The sequence below is a fragment of the Martes martes genome (genome assembly GCF_963455335.1).
Source record: "Martes martes genome assembly, chromosome: 3".
Lineage (NCBI taxonomy): Eukaryota > Metazoa > Chordata > Mammalia > Carnivora > Mustelidae > Martes > Martes martes.
Window position 1 is genome coordinate 142904324 of NC_137890.1, and position 17892 is coordinate 142922215.

The 17892-nt window shown below is 48.4% G+C and overlaps 1 protein-coding gene across 2 annotated transcripts; it reads left to right on the forward strand.

The window, feature by feature from the left end:
- The first annotated feature begins 1345 nt into the window (after window positions 1-1345).
- On the forward strand, window positions 1346-9064 carry NR4A2 (nuclear receptor subfamily 4 group A member 2). Of its 2 annotated transcripts, XM_080799640.1 has the most exons (8): window positions 1346-1589; window positions 3340-3462; window positions 3940-4805; window positions 5595-5724; window positions 6158-6321; window positions 7211-7413; window positions 7804-7982; window positions 8129-9064. In XM_080799640.1, the coding sequence occupies exons 3-8, from the start codon at window positions 3942-3944 to the stop codon at window positions 8383-8385; spliced, it is 1797 nt and encodes a 598-aa protein (XP_080655766.1). In that variant the 5' UTR covers window positions 1346-1589; window positions 3340-3462; window positions 3940-3941; the 3' UTR covers window positions 8386-9064. The 2 variants fall into 2 exon arrangements, with proteins under 2 accessions (XP_080655766.1, XP_080655767.1); XM_080799641.1 differs by lacking the exon at window positions 1346-1589 and having other exon boundaries at window positions 3362-3462; window positions 3957-4805.
- The last annotated feature ends 8828 nt before the right edge of the window (window positions 9065-17892 follow it).

Consider the following 17892-nt stretch of genomic DNA (forward strand, 5'->3'; position numbering starts at 1 on the left):
CTGTTCCGGCCAGAGGAAAGCGAAGGGAGCTCGCTTTCTGTAGAAGCGGCGTCTCCTTTGCTAGAAAGCGCCTCACGCCCTCAGCCGGGCGGGTGGACAGGCGTGCAAAGTGGAGTCAGCGGCGACTGGGGCGGCCTCGGGGGGTGCGGCGAGCTACCACAGTGCTCCGGGTCCCTCTCCTGGAAGGGCTGGGCACACAACTTTACGCTCGCGGAGATACCCCACCCCGCCCTCTCCCCTTGTTTTGTCTTTCCCTCTTGGCTCTGAGACTGCGGTTTGAGAGCTCTTGTGCTTCAGAGGAGGGTTGAGTTATTTCTCTACAACTCGTGTTAGGGTACGAGTTGGTGGGCACTGAGGAGTGTCGAAAGTATTAGAGTTGGCCAAAGGTGAGGTTAGAGCACCTTTCTGCTGAAGGCGCACCTGTTGCCCGCTGCTTGGCTGTATTGTCTGAGATAGGAAAGTGGGCGACGCCTCATTCTGACTTTCGGGATCCCTAAAGGGTTGGGTCACTGTCTACCTGTCCCCCCTCTCTTCCCCTTTCCGCGCACCACGTCTTCCCTTGCACGTGGGCACTGCAAGGGAAGAAGGAACATGGAGAATAGGCCCTACCCAGTCCCTTCCACCTTGGACTGTGTGTGTGTGTGTGTGTGTGTGTGAAGGGGGAAGGGGAGACAGAGAGAGAATGCTAACGCCAAAGGAGGAGGCCCTGGACAGGAAAAGGGAGAAAGGGGATATGCTTCGGGCTAGGGAAATCCCACCCTAATTGCCTGAGGCCTTTGAGCTTCTCGGGTCATGGGACATCTGTCCGCGCTTCCGCTGATGGGGGAGACAATTGTGAGTGGATGAGGTTAGAACACTGTCAGGCACACCCCGTCCCTCACTAGTCCAGGTGCCGTCTACCTGGCCCATGCCAGCGTTCCCTTCCGCCCGGGCTTTTGTTGCACCCTCCCCCACATGTGAGCCGCCGGGCGGCAGCGGTGGCCCTTGGTTTAGGGGAAGGCGAGGTGAGATGTCGCGGTGCTGCGGGCTGCGCGGACCTGTGTGGAGAGGTCACACCTCTTTCGGAAAAAAAGAGAGAGAGAGAGAAGAGGGAGAGAAAAGAAAGAAAGAAAAAAAACACACACACACACACACACACAAAAAACAAAAACCCAAGCTGGCGACCAAGGTGAACCCAGAACGGTTCCCACCTTAAAATCGGCCCTGCTCGTGACGTCAGGTCGGAAATATACCAAAGCGAGAGCCGGCCAGGAGTCCGGGGAGCGCGGCGGCGCGGCGATTGGGCGGCGGGCCGCTGACGCGCGCTGACGCGCGGAGACTTTAGGTGCATGTTGGCAGCGGCAGCGCGAGCCACATAAACAAAGGCACATTGGCGGCCAGGGCCAGTCCGCCCGGCGGCTCGCGCTCGGCTCCGCGGTCCTGCTCGCCTGCCCAGCCGGCCGCCTTCTCCTGCTCCCTCCCCGCTCCTGGCGACTCGGTTACCTTCGCCCCTCTCGCCCACCCCTCTCAGACCCTGCTACCAGGACTCCCAGAGGAAACTACACTTCGGCTGAGTTGAATGAATGAAGAGAAACGCGGAGAACTCCTAAGTGAGTAGGTAGAGCCCGTGCAGCTCGAGTTCCTTTATCCTTCTTTCGTCTTTTGCACGTCTCTTCTTTCTGCATGTGTTAGTACAGGTTTTCTCGAAGTGGGCGCCAGAGGGTCGGAGCGTGATGGGGCCGGAGGACGGGGAATAAGTGCGCGCGGCTACGGCGGTCATTTGTCCGAACTCCAGCTTTGGCACTCGGGGGGAGTTGGCTCCCAGCAGGCTTCCAGGCTCCTCATTGGTGGACGTGGATGGGAGACTTGCATAGTTTGGGGAGCTGTGGACTTGCCCGGGGGATATGTGGCCAAAGTTTGCTCTTAGAGTGGAACTGATTGTGACCATTGGACAAGGAGACTCCAAAGTCCCGTATATACGAGGGGCCTGGACGCTACCCACAAACTGACAGGGAGAAAGTTCTTCAGTTTATGTGTTGCTTGGGAACTGTGTCACCGCGGCTGGCCGGTGTGCCAGTGTTTCCTGGGTATTATTGAATAAGGGGTGGTGCTGGTGTTGGTAGAGTGTCCTATTACTAAGTTGCCTGAAATGTCTGGTTTTGACACATGCCGTGCTTGTGTATGTGAATACGTCAGAGAGAGAGAGAGAGAGAGAGAGAGAGAGGAGAAACAGAGAAGGGAGTAAAGAGTACAGTTATGAAGCTGTTAAGTTACCAGGAGGTTAATATCCAGCACAGGCATATAGCTCTCAAAGGCTGTGGGTGTCGTGGGTCTCCTTTCTTTCTACTTTTTCTGATTAACCTTCCTCCCCAGGAAGCAAGATAATGAGAGAGTGGGGAGGAGAACAGAAGGAGTGGATGTTTGGCTTTCTTTTTCATTAGTAATAAGATTGTCGATACTCTAGAATGCCTTCCAAGTGGCAACATTTGAAAATTACTCGTTACCCCGGAAAATAGGCAGATTGTGGAAGGCTGTATAGGCGAGGTGTTCGGCTTCCTGTGTTGGGAAGTGCTTTTAACCTTGGTGCCAGTACCAGATAAGCTGTGTTTCCCTCCCTCTGCAATTGACCTAAGATGGTCCTGGAAAAGTAGGGTCTTCTTTTCCCACCCCTTGACCGTTAAAGATGTTGAAAGACAAGTTTCCTGGAGAAGTGAATGGCAATTCACCTGTATCCTCAATCCCAGTGTTCTGTCTTTTGACACTTAGGAAATCCAGATGCTTCCATTCAGATTGTCTTCAGGGCTGCCCAGGCCTTGCTAGCATTCTGTAACACATAGGGGTGGAGGAAGAGATTATTTTTCTCATATTGTATTTTTGACTTCTACTTTCTTTACCCCCTCCTGAAAGAAAAACTACTTCCGCCACAGAAAAATTTAGGCGAAGTTTCCAATGCTATATTTTATTAAACTCTAGTTTCTTCTTATTTGGGTCTGAATGAAACTAAAATGGAAATGACACTACCTTCCCACCCCCACCTCTACTTCCATCCCCACCCCCACCCCTACATCTTAGGGTCCAATTTATTACATCATAAGTATTAAGTAAGTACATGAAGTACCTTCCCTCCTCCAGAACTCTCTGTCTGCAAGGACTTACACAGTGCAACGGGTGGCATTTTGTGTTGTTTATAGTCATCTGTTTTACACATTCATTTTAACTGCTGAGTTTGGTAAGGGCTACACAAGAATTGCCAATGAAACAATCAAGGAGGGCGTAGAAGGGCTTGCCTGGTGACCCTACAGATGCTCAACTGAATCTGTCGGGAAAGTCACCCTGAAGCTTCCTGTGTCTGTATTTCAGGGAGGAGATCCGACAGGCTGGACTCCCCATTGCTTTTCTAAAAATCTTGGAACTTTGTCCTTCGTTGAATTACGACACTGTCCACCTTTAATTTCCTTGAAAACGCCTATAATTCGGCTGAAGGTTAGTGCAACTTCATTTCTTTTTTCCATCCTCCAAGTTCCCCGAACATCAAGAAACAGGGCAATCCCATCTTCCTCAGCAAACTCTGTAAGTTAAGGTTTTCCTGGCCCATCATCACCGGGAACATCCTCAATGTGCAATTCAACCTTATTTCTAGAACGAGCTTGCTGAACCCGAGCTTCAGAGGAACGGCTCATATGAGCAGGACCGTCGGTGTGATGGGGTGAAGGGGGAGGCGTTTGAAATATCTGGGAATAAAGACCCTCAAAAGCTTTCCAGCTCTGGGTCTTCCTTGGACCGGTCTTTCCATGCCCTGCACGGTTTTGCCCCGCAGCATTCACTCTCCGCTCTTCCTCTCGCGTCCCTACGTGCTCTCTGACCGCCGCGGGCTGCCGGTGTAGCTCCAGGTGTACCCGAGCCCGGGAGAAAGTGTTCAGTTGACCAGGCTGAGTGTATATTACCCTGTTTCATTTCCAGCCATGCCTTGTGTTCAGGCGCAGTATGGGTCCTCGCCTCAAGGAGCCAGCCCCGCTTCTCAGAGCTACAGTTACCACTCTTCGGGAGAATACAGCTCCGATTTCTTAACTCCAGAGTTTGTCAAGTTTAGCATGGACCTCACCAACACTGAAATCACTGCCACCACTTCTCTCCCCAGCTTCAGTACCTTTATGGACAACTACAGCACAGGCTACGACGTCAAGCCACCTTGCTTGTACCAAATGCCCCTGTCCGGACAGCAGTCCTCCATTAAGGTAGAAGACATTCAGATGCACAACTACCAGCAGCACAGCCACCTGCCCCCCCAGTCCGAGGAGATGATGCCGCATTCCGGGTCGGTTTACTACAAGCCCTCCTCGCCCCCGACGCCCACCACCCCGGGCTTCCAAGTGCAGCACAGCCCCATGTGGGATGACCCAGGCTCTCTCCACAACTTCCATCAGAACTACGTGGCCACCACGCACATGATCGAGCAGAGGAAAACGCCCGTCTCCCGCCTCTCCCTCTTCTCATTTAAGCAATCGCCTCCCGGCACCCCCGTGTCTAGCTGCCAGATGCGCTTCGACGGGCCCCTGCACGTCCCCATGAACCCGGAGCAGGCAGGCAGCCACCACGTGGTGGACGGGCAGACCTTCGCTGTGCCCAACCCCATCCGAAAGCCTGCGTCCATGGGCTTCCCAGGCCTGCAGATCGGCCACGCGTCTCAGCTGCTGGACACGCAGGTGCCCTCGCCGCCGTCGCGGGGCTCGCCCTCCAACGAGGGATTGTGCGCCGTGTGTGGCGACAACGCGGCCTGCCAACACTATGGCGTGCGCACCTGTGAGGGCTGCAAAGGTTTCTTTAAGGTGAGCGAGGACGGGGCCGGAGGAGGCAGGTAAGGGCCCCCTAGTGCCAGGAGCCTCGGAGTGCGCGCTCCTCCCGGGTGCAGGCTGCCCAGTCCTAGTTCGTCCAACTCCCGAGGTCTGCGGAGGCTTTCCTGCAGCGGCTCATGGCCTGTGGCGGAGGCCTCTGGGTGCTTGAGAAAGAGAAATAGCTAGACCCGGAGAGCAGGGGTCGCATCCCCCTCGCACGCAGCCTACACCCCGGCAGGCCCCAGCCCGAAGTTGCAGGAGCCTGAGTTGGAAGAGGGTCATTTGCATGTGCTAGGAGCTGTCTTCTCTGTTCAGATTGAAATTGGTTAGGACAGAGAACCGTGTCTGAGCTAACCAAGTGGAACAGAATTCCCTATGGTCAAATTAAGTGATCTCTTTATTTCGCCATCCTGATTGAATAATCTTATCATTTTAAATAGAGAAGGTCTCCAAGGAATGTAAATAATATGAATGCCCACGGATTTGTATTTACTGAGCGTCTCCTTCTCCTTCTCTTGGCATATAAAACACAGCAAGGAGCGGCAAGGTTAGCTCAAATGTTAACGCTATCAATTTTCTCCTGTTAAATGCCCTGGGGGAGGAAAACGAAAAGAAAGAGAAAGAAAAGGAAAAGGGAAAAAATAAAAGACGAGTTGTGTGTATGTGTTTGTTTATGGGGAGGAGTGTAGATCCCAGCCGTTCAGAAATTGTTCCTGGATTCCCTGGGTTGCTGGATTTTCAAAAGAAAAAAAAAAAATCGGTCTATATTGTCTCCTTTTGCAGCGCACGGTACAAAAAAACGCGAAATACGTGTGTTTAGCAAATAAAAACTGCCCAGTGGACAAGCGGCGCCGGAATCGCTGTCAGTATTGCCGATTTCAGAAGTGCCTGGCTGTTGGGATGGTCAAAGAAGGTAGGTCGGGACAAGCAGTACATTCCCTCCTCTGCGCCCGAGGGTAACTGCGGCTTCTATCCCAGTCGCATTTTCCACTTCCCAGCGCCGGGAAGATGTGTGTGTGTGGGGTGGGGGGGGGGATGTCTCCCGGTTCCCCCTCATCCGCCTCCGGCCTTGCTGACCCCGCAGCTGCCTGCTTGCTCATCCTGCCCTGGAGAAAGCAGCCGGGCCCTTCTCGCCTTCAACTCTACGACCCATTTGGAAGACGACATAAAACAACCCCACATTTTTTTTTTTTTTTTAATGCTTCTCGTCAGTGAAGGCTTTACAAGCAATGGGACCTTGTGCAGCCTGCCCTGGCGCCGGTGGCTGCGGCCTTCCCCGGGAGGGGCCCAGGCGACAGCTGGGTCCCGCTAGGGGGAGCGACGCTAACCCGTTTATTCCTTCGCAGTGGTTCGCACGGACAGTTTAAAAGGCCGGAGAGGTCGTTTGCCCTCGAAACCGAAGAGCCCACAGGAGCCCTCTCCCCCCTCGCCCCCGGTGAGTCTGATCAGTGCCCTCGTCAGGGCCCATGTCGACTCCAACCCGGCTATGACCAGCCTGGACTATTCCAGGGTAAGAAGCTGGCGGGGATAGCATGTGGACAAACCAACAGATGGGCAGGACCCCTTCCCTCACCCATCACTAAGCCCCAGACTCAAGCAAGGCTGTGGCTTTACAGCTTTGAGCAGAGCCACAGGAGACAGAGCGACAAACAATCCACGTTACTGGGAGTGTAGACATGAGGACAGACAGAGAAAAGAAGAGAAGACAGGCCACAGCAATCCCATCTCTGGGAGACCTCTCTCTCACTGCCATGGTACACGCATATACTCACACACTAATGCCTCTAATGCCTAAAGCAGAGGCTGTGCAAAAATGCCCCCTACTTGGATTTTATCCCCAATCTTCCATAGAGATGCTTTAATCCTCATCCTCTGTGGCACTGTCGGGGTGGGGAATGCCTGCTTGGGGGTCGGGAAGGGAAAGAGAAAGGTATAAGGAATGGCAATGGTGTTGGGAATCAGGTGGTCAGATTCCTTTTTTACCCCCAGCTGTGAGAAATGTGTGGGCTTTAATTGGAAGAAGTATGTCGGGCAAACCTAGAAGCCACTGCCATTTTATTAAGATTTGCAAAGGGCGTCTCTGCTCGAGACCCACTCTGGGACTGGCATGAATACTAACGTGTCAATTGTTTTGTGGAGATAAGAGTGAACGTTTCCCAGGGCTGGATGGCACTGTATTTAGTCTGTATGGAAATGGTAATTTACATATTTAAAGCAGCGACCTCATAGCACCATCCCTAATTGAATTAATTGCCCCGGAACATCTAATTTCCTTACTGGTCAGAGAGAGGTTTAATTGTTATAAAAACCCGGCTCCCCTACTAGAAGCGGGGTTAGCAATTTCACGGGTTATATATTTTAGAGAACCTCATTAAGTGCTTTTTAAAATGAAATTCCAGTTCCAGGCGAACCCTGACTATCAGATGAGTGGAGATGACACCCAGCATATCCAGCAGTTCTATGATCTCCTGACTGGCTCCATGGAGATCATCAGGGGCTGGGCTGAGAAGATCCCAGGCTTCGCTGACCTGCCCAAAGCCGACCAAGACCTGCTTTTTGAATCAGCTTTCTTAGAACTGTTTGTGCTTCGATTAGCGTACAGGTAATGAAGGAGGCAATCCAGGGAGGCTGGGAAAGGAGGAAGAGAGGAATCAAGAAGGGAAAGAAAGAGGAAAAGAGAAATAAAAGGGGAGAAGAGAGAGGGGCAGAAGAGGAAAATGAAAGAGGGAAAGAAGGAAAAGAGAGTAGACAAAAGGAAGAGAAGGGAAGGAATGAGCCCAGAAGCCTTGGATGAATGAAGTGGAAGTGGGATAGGGGGCGTTCTTGATTGTTATGAAATTAAACCCGTTCAAGGTCTACTGGTCTACATTTTATTAACTCTTCCGTAATTAGTTACCTCTTAAATCCCTCATTTATTGCTCTTCAAGTAATTAGTTGTTTAGCTTTTCTCTCTCTCTTTTTCTCCCCTCTCTCTCTTTGGTATTAATTGCAGGTCCAACCCAGTGGAGGGTAAACTCATCTTTTGCAATGGGGTGGTCTTGCACAGGTTGCAATGCGTTCGTGGCTTTGGGGAATGGATTGATTCCATTGTTGAATTCTCCTCCAACTTGCAGAATATGAACATCGACATTTCTGCCTTCTCCTGCATTGCTGCCCTGGCTATGGTCACAGGTCAGTACCTCACTTTCAGGGCAGGTCTCCAAAACTGCCCCGCAGGATTTGTCCCGGTTTTCCCTTGCCACTGATTCTCCCTGCTCCTGCCAGCTAGCTAACTGCCTTGTGTGTTCCTCTTTTGTTTCTGATTGTGTTTTCTGCAGAGAGACACGGGCTCAAGGAACCCAAGAGAGTGGAAGAACTGCAAAACAAGATTGTAAATTGTCTCAAAGACCATGTGACTTTCAATAATGGGGGGTTGAACCGCCCCAACTATTTGTCCAAACTATTGGGGAAGCTCCCAGAACTCCGTACTCTTTGCACACAGGGGCTACAGCGCATTTTCTACCTGAAACTAGAAGACTTGGTACCACCGCCAGCAATAATTGACAAACTTTTCCTGGACACTTTACCTTTCTAAGACCTTCTCCCATGCACTTCAAAGGAACTGGAAAGAAACCTAAAACTATCCAGAGGGGGCAAGTCACAAGGCAGAGATATCCCCATGAGCTGCCTTAGCTCTAGTCGGGCCCCCACTCCCTCCACAAAATCCCAGTCCCTTGATCCCTAAAGAAACAAAACAAAACAAAACAAAACAAAACAACAAAAACTGTTGCTATTTCCTAACCTGCAGGCAGAACCTAAAAGGGCATTTTGGCTCCGGGGCATCCTGGATTTAGAACATGGACTACACACAATACAGTGGTATAAACTTTTTATTATCAGTTTAAAAATCAGTTTATTGTTCAGAAGAAAGATTCCTAATGTATGATGGGAAATGTTTGGCCATGTTTGGTTGTTGCAGTTAAGACAAATGTAATACACACACCCACCCACACACACACACACACTCACACATACACACGCACACACTCACTCACACATTGTAAGGGGACCCACAAGTATTGCCCTTTAAAAGACTTCAAAGTTTTCTGCTGTAAAGAAAGCTGTAATATATAGTAAAACTAAATGTTGCGTGGGTGGCATGAGTTGAAGAAGGGAAAGGCTTGTAAATTTATCCAATGCAGTTTGGCTTTTTAAATTATTTTGTGCCTATTTATGAATACATATTACAAATTCTAAAAGATAAGTGTGTTTGCAAAAAAAAAAAAAGAAAAAAGAAAAAAAGAACTACACAAAAAAGGGACAAGCATGTTGAGTCTAGGTTGAAAATGTTATAGGCACTTGCTATTTCAGTAATGTCTATATTATATAAATAGTATTTCAGACACTATGTAGTCTGTTAGATTTTATAAAGATTGGTAGTTATCTGAGCTTAAACATTTTCTCAATTGTAAAATAGGTGGGCACAAGTATTACACATCAGAAAATCCTGACAAAAGGGACACATAGTGTTTGTAACACAGTCCAACATTCCTTGTTTGTAAGTGTTGTATGTACCGTTGATGTTGATAAAAGAAAGTTTATATCTTGATTATTTTGTTGTCTAAAGCTAAACAAAACTTGCATGCAGCAGCTTTTGACTGTTTCCAGAGTGCTTATAATATACATAACTCCCTGGAAATTACTGAGCACTTTGAATTTTTTTTGTTTTTTTTTAATGTCTAAAATTGTCAGTTAATATATTATTTTATGTTTGAGTAAGAATTTTAATATTGCCATATTCTGTAGTATTTTTCTTTGTATATTTCCAGTATGGCACATGATATGAGTCACTGCCTTTTTTTCTATGGTGTATGACAGTTAGAGACGCTGATTTTTTTTTCTGATAAATTCTTTCTTTGAGAAAGACAATTTTAATGTTTACAACAATAAACTATGTAAATGAACAGAATTTTGTCTTCTTTCTGGGTCAGGAAAAAATGATGACAAAACAGCAATATAAAATAGAATTGGAGATCGATTAAGGATAGGTCACTTATTCAACATTTGAGCTTCAAACTGATAGCCTACATCTATTTTAGCAAAAGAACCTGGGAAATTGAACTAATTGTCCAGAAAATTCAGTACAATATTTTTCCTCAACCAGAATTGTTGAGTGTGGCAACCTGCATTTATCAGAATCAATTGAGAATATCTTAACACTTGTGTTAATTTTGCTAGGAAGTGCAGCTTCCAGAAGAGAAGTTTAGGAAACCAGATAATTTTTGAACTTTTGCAAGGTCTGAAGTCTTGTTAGGTTTTTGTCTTGCAGAATGTTTAGGGAGTATCTTTCTAAGACTCAGGGAGTTAACGTGGATTTGAAGTGTGTTGTACATTATCTCTATTTTTTCCAATTCCTCTACTTATTACTGTTGCAATAAGGAAGAGGGGCCAAGCATTTTGGGCCCTTTGGACCTTGGATCAGTGGTCTTGGCATAGAGCACAACTCAGTAGAGCTGTTTCTTACAACTTTTTGTTGTCCTCCTTCAGTAGATAGTGATAAGGTACACTTTGAACTTTTAGCATAATGCCTCCTTCTTTAAAGTTTTTCAGATAAATTATAAAATAGCTATTTGTCAGCTCCTGGGTCTGGTGCAAGTAAGTTATACCACAGCTTCCACGATTCCACCCATCACCAACTTTTAGCAAAGAAAGCAATAATGCTATAGACAGCGGCTGAAGGTCTGAGCTTCCTTCTACTCAAGGTGCTGGTTTTTGGGCAGTCAAGGTACTGCCTAATTTGCTTCAGGCCCGCGGTGAATTCCTAGTATAAGATGGAGACCATCTTCTTCGCTGACCCCAGTGAATTACAGATGGCTTCTTGGGGCACTGAAATTTAGAGCATACTATTGTTTATAAAACGCAAAGTTAGAAATTGCCAGTAAATCGCCACGAGACCGTTCTTCCGTGGTAGTTTTTACTTTGCTTCCCTTCCCCCTCCTTTTTTAAAAGACAGGCTTTGTGCATGGGAGAAAAAGAAGGCATGTTCAGTTATAATTTAAGCTTATTTTAACCAGATATGTTTCTCTGCAGGTAACTCTGGGGGGACAAAAGTAGGTGGTCACAAAAGGGATTAAATAAGAAGCGAAATATCCAATTTCCTGGCTTTTTTGAAAAGATGGGGCTTGCCATTTCCTTTTGTTTTCACAACTTCTGTCCAGCCAAAGCATCACACTAATAAGCAGAGAAAGAGAAAGCTCTTTAGAAACGCTGGGAGTCTGCAGAGCCGTCAGGGCTCCTCTCTCAGGTGCCTCTAGCCCCGAGACAATTACATTCTGAGTCAGAATCCCCGAGAGTTGAACCCAGAAACGAACTCTTTCGAAGGTTCTCCCTGAAGGAAGTGGCTGCGCATCACCCGAGGCCAATGAGGTGTTAGGTAGGGCGCCTCCGGAGAATTTGGGGTGAAAGGAGGGAGGAAGAGCTCTCCCAAGCCCGCGTGCAGATTGCACTGGCGGCTCGTACATTCAGTTGTAATTTCTAAATTGCAAAGTGGCCAGTGCTTTTTCTGCTTCACAGTTATCGAGTCAATTTCCAACTGCCAGCTGCGCACGGGGTTGTAGGAGGAAAGAACCTTGCAAGCATCTCTCCTGCATCTTCCGAGATCTACGCAGTTGAGGACTTACACTGCCCTAGTCTTTCTATGAGTAAAGCCCAGGAAAAGCAACAGACAACGCTGCACTGCAAAATCCAGACGTTGCATGGGACTTCTTTAGAAAGAGATCAAAACTTTATAATGAAGGCTTCATATCACTCTCATCTTCCCACGTCCTCTTACGTTATCATGTATCGTTTCAGCTATGGAAAATACATAATCATTGTTCTGAGGATATGACCATACACTTCTCTGCTCTGAAAGGTCTAATTTTAAGTCTTCACGGTGTCTAGACTCACTTCGAGTGGTTGCTTAGAACGCCCTGGCTTTACGGAGAGATGCCTTTAATTCAAAGCACGGGTGAGCAGAGCTACTGCCTGCTACTTGGGTTATGCTTCTCCGCCCGTCCAGGCGACCTCCGCAGTCTAGGCGCTCAGGCGACCCTTGCTCAGATCTTTCGCTGGGGGGTGGGGTGGGGATGGGAGACAGAAAGACGGAGCTAGAGAAGTTTGCATTTCTGGTTCTAACAAGAAAGGCGCCTGACTCAGGAAGGTGATAGCACCCTGCAGTGACAGCAGCATCCCATGACCTTACCATGTGTGTTTCCTTTTGGTGCACGACTCCATTCCTAGAGAGTTTGGGTGGCCCCTCCACTAAAAATATTAATCACAAGTCTTACGGGACACAATTTCTCAGCGTACAAGGGACCCGACGGGGAGAAACACATATTCTTGCCAACTTAAGAATGTCTCTTGAAGGTTCAATTTCACTTTGCCTCGAGACTCTCTTGACTTTGTTGGTGTCAGTGTGTCTACACGAATATCCAATTATCTAATTATATTTTAAACCTAGGCGTCGGCAGTGAACATTTCCAAGATATGAACAGGTCTGTAATGGAAAAGTTGTATTTTATGGTAATATTTTGATCACAGAGTTTTCCAGGACAGGATACATTTCCATCCCGACAGGCCCCACACAGGGTACCAACACCAGAGCACTTCTAGGCACGTCGCGTGTTGCGCATCTTTGCGGCGCAAGCCCCCGCCAACTCCGCACACACGTCCGTTTCCCTTTTTATCCGCGGCGCGGCAGCGCGGAGGTGGCCTCGGAGAGTGAGGGCTGGGGGTCTTCCGGGCCGGCCTCGCCTCTGTCGGTGAGACAGGCGCGGGTCTGGAGGCCGTGTGTGCCTACAACCACCTTAAAAATGGAGACAGGTTCTATTAACGCGCGAAGGGGGAAAGCGGCTGTTTGGTACCGCGGATTCAACAACTTTCTTCAGTATTATTTTGCTGTTTGAATAGAAGTCTGGGACGGAGTATCTATCTCTAAGACATCTTCCTAAGGCTCCCCCCACCACCCTCCACCTGTCACCGCTATTCGGGAACAGAAACTGTCGCTCCGTGGGCGCGCCCGGGAGTTTCTCACAATCCAATTCCTGTGCACCCGGTGAGCCAGGACCTGACTCAATTTTAGAGTCCCACAGAGGAGAGGTGGGGTTGAGGGGGGTCCCAGCCAACTCCAGCCAATCGTTCCTTCCCAGAGGTCTCAGCAACTCCTAAAAAGGGCGCGCCTGGTGCAATAATCTTTGGCACAGGTTCTGCTTAGATCCGTGCATGTGACAGCACTGGAACCAGAGCGATCACGATTCGTATAGCCATACTGGGGTGGGGGGCATTCAGTCGGTATTGGCTGACTTTACTGAGAAAGAAAGATATGAATTCCAAACAAGGTCATCATTTTTTAGCAATTCGATTTTAATAATCAAATAAACGCAGAAATCCAATTTTTCATTTTTACTTTTAAATTTTACTAGAAATCCCTACTTGGACATCACACGTAACCATTTAGGACAGTGAGGCTGTTATTTAAAGCCATTTTCCCTCAGTATATCTCCTGGGCACGACTGGAAACGACCGCTGGGTCCCGCAAGGACTTTTCTCCCACTTTAATCTTGGCGTTTCCTTAGGGCAAGTACAGCTTTGGCAGGGTCGGAGGGCGCCTCCTTGAGCGGTGGGTGAGCAACAGCGCTGGAGCGCAGGGCCCACCCCACTCCGGGGGCGTAAGGAGGAGAGCCGCACCCCTAGTTCCCAGGCGAGAAGTGCGCTCCCGGCCCAACTGACAGCGGCGGGAGGACTCCGGAGAGCGAGGCTTTAGCCGCTTACTCGCACCCCCCTCCGCGCCCCCCCCACCCCCGCTTTCTCACTTGGCCCCCTTGTAGCGTGGTCTGATTTCGAGGCCCCAGGATTACTGAAGAGAACTTGCCTTATTGTGGTTCGGCCGAGGGTGAATGTGGAGACGCAAGCGCTCCCACTGCCCATTGCGTTTTGGAGACTGAGAGTTTGACTCCGCACGTTACGCCAAAGACTTTACCAGGGGAGCCTGGGAACCATTAGGACAAATTCACCTAGGTTAACTCTCTGTTTTCCTCCTTTTCCTGCCCTGCCCTTCCCAGTTGCTCCTTGCGTTCCCCCCCTCCCCCAGCTGTTCCCTGCCCAGTTCCCCACAGCGGGAGGCCGCAACAGGTTCCCGACGCCGCTGGGCCAGGTTCGGTGCGTCGGGGCTCGAGCACGTGCGGCCCAGCGCGCCCCCGGCTTCTCCTGCGCCCACCCGTCAGTGGTCAGGCTTGGGTCTACGAGGTATCTATCCACACCACGCGGGGGGAACCATTTTTTCCAGTTGTGGGGGAGAACAAAAGAGTTGGGCAGAGGAGCCAGGGCGCATCCGCACCGCGGGAAGAGCCGAGAGAGGGACCCACACATCTGTGCCACACGCGTGCCCCGCACGCGTGCTCTCAACTCCCAAGATCGGGGGAGAGATGGCGCGCATCCTGGTCCAGCTTTCCGATCTCCTCGCGACCGAGTTCTGAACCCAAGGCCCGGGAGCCGCAGGAAGCGACTCGTCAGGTGGCCGCCTGAGTACTGCGCTCTCGGAGGGGCCGTGGGGCAGCCAGTCCGCCTCTCCGCCTGCCGCGGGGAGCGCTCCTTGCTTCCTTGGAGACACCGACTGCCGGTGGCGGGCTGCCCTCTTCTTAGCTTAGCCGAGTTCTGTTTGGCTTGCTCAGCGGGTCTGGACAGAGCGCCGAACAGGGACCGGGATCTTTGGAGAGATTGGCTTCTACGCTTTCCTCCACGTTTCTTCTTCCCCTAGTTAATCTCTCTCACTCCTTTTTCTTTGCATTTCTATAGAAACTTGTGTTTAGAGAAACTAGGATTTCCAGGGCACGTGCCACCTGTCTTAACAGATACAGTGCCCAAGTACATGTCAGAGAATTCCCAGGGGCAGTAGAGTGTGGTGGAAGGACTGCTGCACGAGTGAGGACTCCATCGGGTACTTAGAGGGATTTCAGAGGACCTGAACTTGCTAAGATTTTCTGCCTCTGGAAGCTTGCAGGAAAGGATTGTGCTGACTACCTCAAATAGAATTGGACTTTTACAAAGGGTGTGGAGGTAGAAAGAGACTCTTGATCAGTAGGCTGCTAGTAGATCAGTGTTGTTCAAACCGAGGGTCCCTACCCACGCATGGTTTGTGAAATCAATATAGTGGGTTGTGATCAGAATTTTCTTTCCAAGAAATAAAGGAATAACAGCATAGAAATCATGAGTGCTTTGCACAGAGTAGCCAAACTATGAAAAGTTTAAGTATTTTTTGCTGGAACTTTCCTTGGGCTATAACATAAAATATATTTGTGAGTTTGGGTCTTCCTCAAAAAATTTGAGAGCCCACTGTTGATGGACCAGACTGGGCTGGAAGCAAAGGGGAGGGGATGTCTATACTGAGATACTGAGAAGGGAATTTCAGCAATGCGGTGATGTTTTGTGATCAGTTCTCTCTCTCTCTCTCTCTCTTTTTTTTGTCCCCCATCTCCTCACTGCCTCTCTCCTACTCCAGTGGGTTTCCACGTATCTTTATCCCCTGGCCTGTTATGTGTTTGGAGCCCTGCTGGGGATCATGAGTGAGGGCCAAGGAAGGAGCACATAAAGCCACCCCCTTTTCCTTTCTCTCAGCAACCTAGTGCCTGAGAAGAGAGTGAACAGTGAACAGTTATTGGGGAAGCTCCATGGAAGGGAGGGGAGTCCAAGTCACATTGTCTACTGACTACATGCTGGGCTGTCCTATTTGCATGCTATTGCTCAACACAAGGAAAGGAGCAGAAGCTTTTGAGAGAGAGAGAGTTAGGGGAGAATAAAGATAATGAAACATGTGAATGCTTGTCTGAGTGGGGACTGAGGAGATGGAAGAGGAGGGAGAAACTTGAGGAGGTATTTAATCAGAGTGCCAGAGTTGAAGGCAAGCAGAGATGGGAAGGAAAGGACTAAAGTGCCAGAGAAATGTAGGATTCTGGGTACCGAGAGTAATGTGGATAAGCTTAAAGAAAACTGAAGAGATAAAGGAGAGCAATTAAAGAGAGTGCATAAAGGATGTGGGGGTGGGGTTGGGGTGGGATGGGCAGGTCTGAGATGAAAGTTGGATGTAAAGAGCACAGTACAAGGGTTATGAAAGGAGAGGGTGGCTTTAGGTGTGGGAAGCCTTGGGCTGTTGAGGACCACACAGAAGTTTCACGTTTTGTCATCAAGGAATTAAAAGGAGCAAAACCAATGGCATGGAAAGGTCCCTCTCCTGTCATTGCATTTTAGCTGAAAGGTTTGAAAGCTGGCTTGTTTCTTAAGGAGTGCTACAATCTTTAAGCAGGGGGATATGGACTACCTTCCAAGATTCAGGCCAATAGGAAAGGTAGAACCAGGTGTCAGATGAGGCCACCTTCCATGGTTTCCGAGGTTCTCCATCACAAATTTTCTACCTACTGTATGTGGCAAGGCTGGATCTCATCTCACGTAATCCTCTCAGCTCCAACCTGTGATGTTCCCATTATTACTTCCATTTTTACAAATGAGAAGATGAGGCTCAAAAATATTGTTAAATATCCTGGCCTGTCAGTACATGGGATAGCTGCAATTTAAACTCAGGACCAAGACACGCAATTCCAAGGGACTTGGTTTTGTGACAGCTGGCCCAGAAGGACTGGAACTTTCTCCACAATGGCTACTGAAGCTGACTATGGGTTTCTGCTGAGAGTTGAACAGGTTATTTCAGGTGTGTTCAGACTTCCAGAAGGGAGCACTGACATGAAATCATAACGGGGTGGTGATGATAGTACATTGCTCTTCTCTCTTAAGAGAATGACACCTTCTTTTTGATGGAGTTATTTTGATTGCTTTTCATCATTAGTACATGAAGGAGTTCTGAGTTGGTTGCTTTGCTACCCAAGAAAAGAAAAGATTGAGAAGACTGCTGCATGTGTTTGTCACCTAGAACTCATATTAAAGGTAGTAAAGAGAAAAAAAAAGAGTTTTCCTCCCCAAGCTGTTAGAATTTCCTTGCATTAACCATTTGATCTTCAGCCAGCTTCCATATATCCTATCAGGAAAACCAAATTGCACATCAGTGAGTTCATCTTAGTCACAGCTCTGAGCAGACCACTTTGTGAAGACTGGCTGTGCACGAGCCATTTACTCCTTCTTCTCCTTCTCTATTTGTGGTCTACAGGGTGTTCAAGGGTTATTAACATTTTCTTAAAGCTACCCTCATAGTCTACCAAATGATATCAGTAGATTTTACGTAGAGTGTCAAGCAGAGAGTAATATTTCTTCAGAAGACGATCTGCATCTAGCTTGGTCTGGTCAAAGGGTGGCAAAGATCATCTTATTATATTACAAAATTTATTGGAATATACACAGTTGACAAACAAAATATGGTGGATTTAGGTCAGCTGTTTGCTTATACGATAGATTTTGTTAGTCTTTGACATTTAATTTAAGCCTCGCTTATCTGAGGGCCGGGGATAGGATAAGTATGTTCTGCATGTGTTATGCTTCTTGTTTTATAAAACTGACTTGTCTGCAGCTATCCGGAAATAATTCACAATCAGTGACTTGGGGACAAGGGGGCCTTGTGAGATGTTCTGAAAGCGCCTTTCTGAAATGAAGTTCTGAAAAGTTGAATTATGGAGACCCTAACAGGGGTTTTTATTTTGGAGGAATAAAGATAGCTACATTTGTTTTCTTGATCTTTTGCTTAATTATCCTCCCTGCATACTGAATTGATACAGCTAAAACCAAGCTTCCAGAAATCCATAATGAATCCATTTGATGCTGAGAATCTGTGTTGTGTGTAATTGCCCTCCTCTCAGCTGTGCTGGGCCGAAGGTGCCCGGGCCACATGGATGGAAACAACATCAAAAACATTTGACACATTAGTGACTTATTTTTAATATATCTGAGAAAAAAGTCTGCCATTGTAAAATCTGCACTTGCAGATGTGTTAGCCCTAAATAACCTTTAAAATTGGTCGTGGTGTGGTGGGAGATGTTGGTATTCATGAGTGTTTTGACATGTTTGACATTTTATGTACGGTGTACTGCTCTGTCTTGCATTTTTTCCCCAATAGTGCATGTTT

Coding starts and splice junctions, on each gene's coding strand:
- NR4A2 (XM_080799640.1), top strand. CDS start 3,942: ATGCCTTGTGTTCAGGCGCAGTATGGGTCCTCGCCTCAAGGAGCCAGC. Junction 6,322..7,210: donor CCAGCCTGGACTATTCCAGG/GTAAGAAGCTGG, acceptor ATGAAATTCCAG/TTCCAGGCGAACCCTGACTA. Junction 7,414..7,803: donor GTGCTTCGATTAGCGTACAG/GTAATGAAGGAG, acceptor TATTAATTGCAG/GTCCAACCCAGTGGAGGGTA.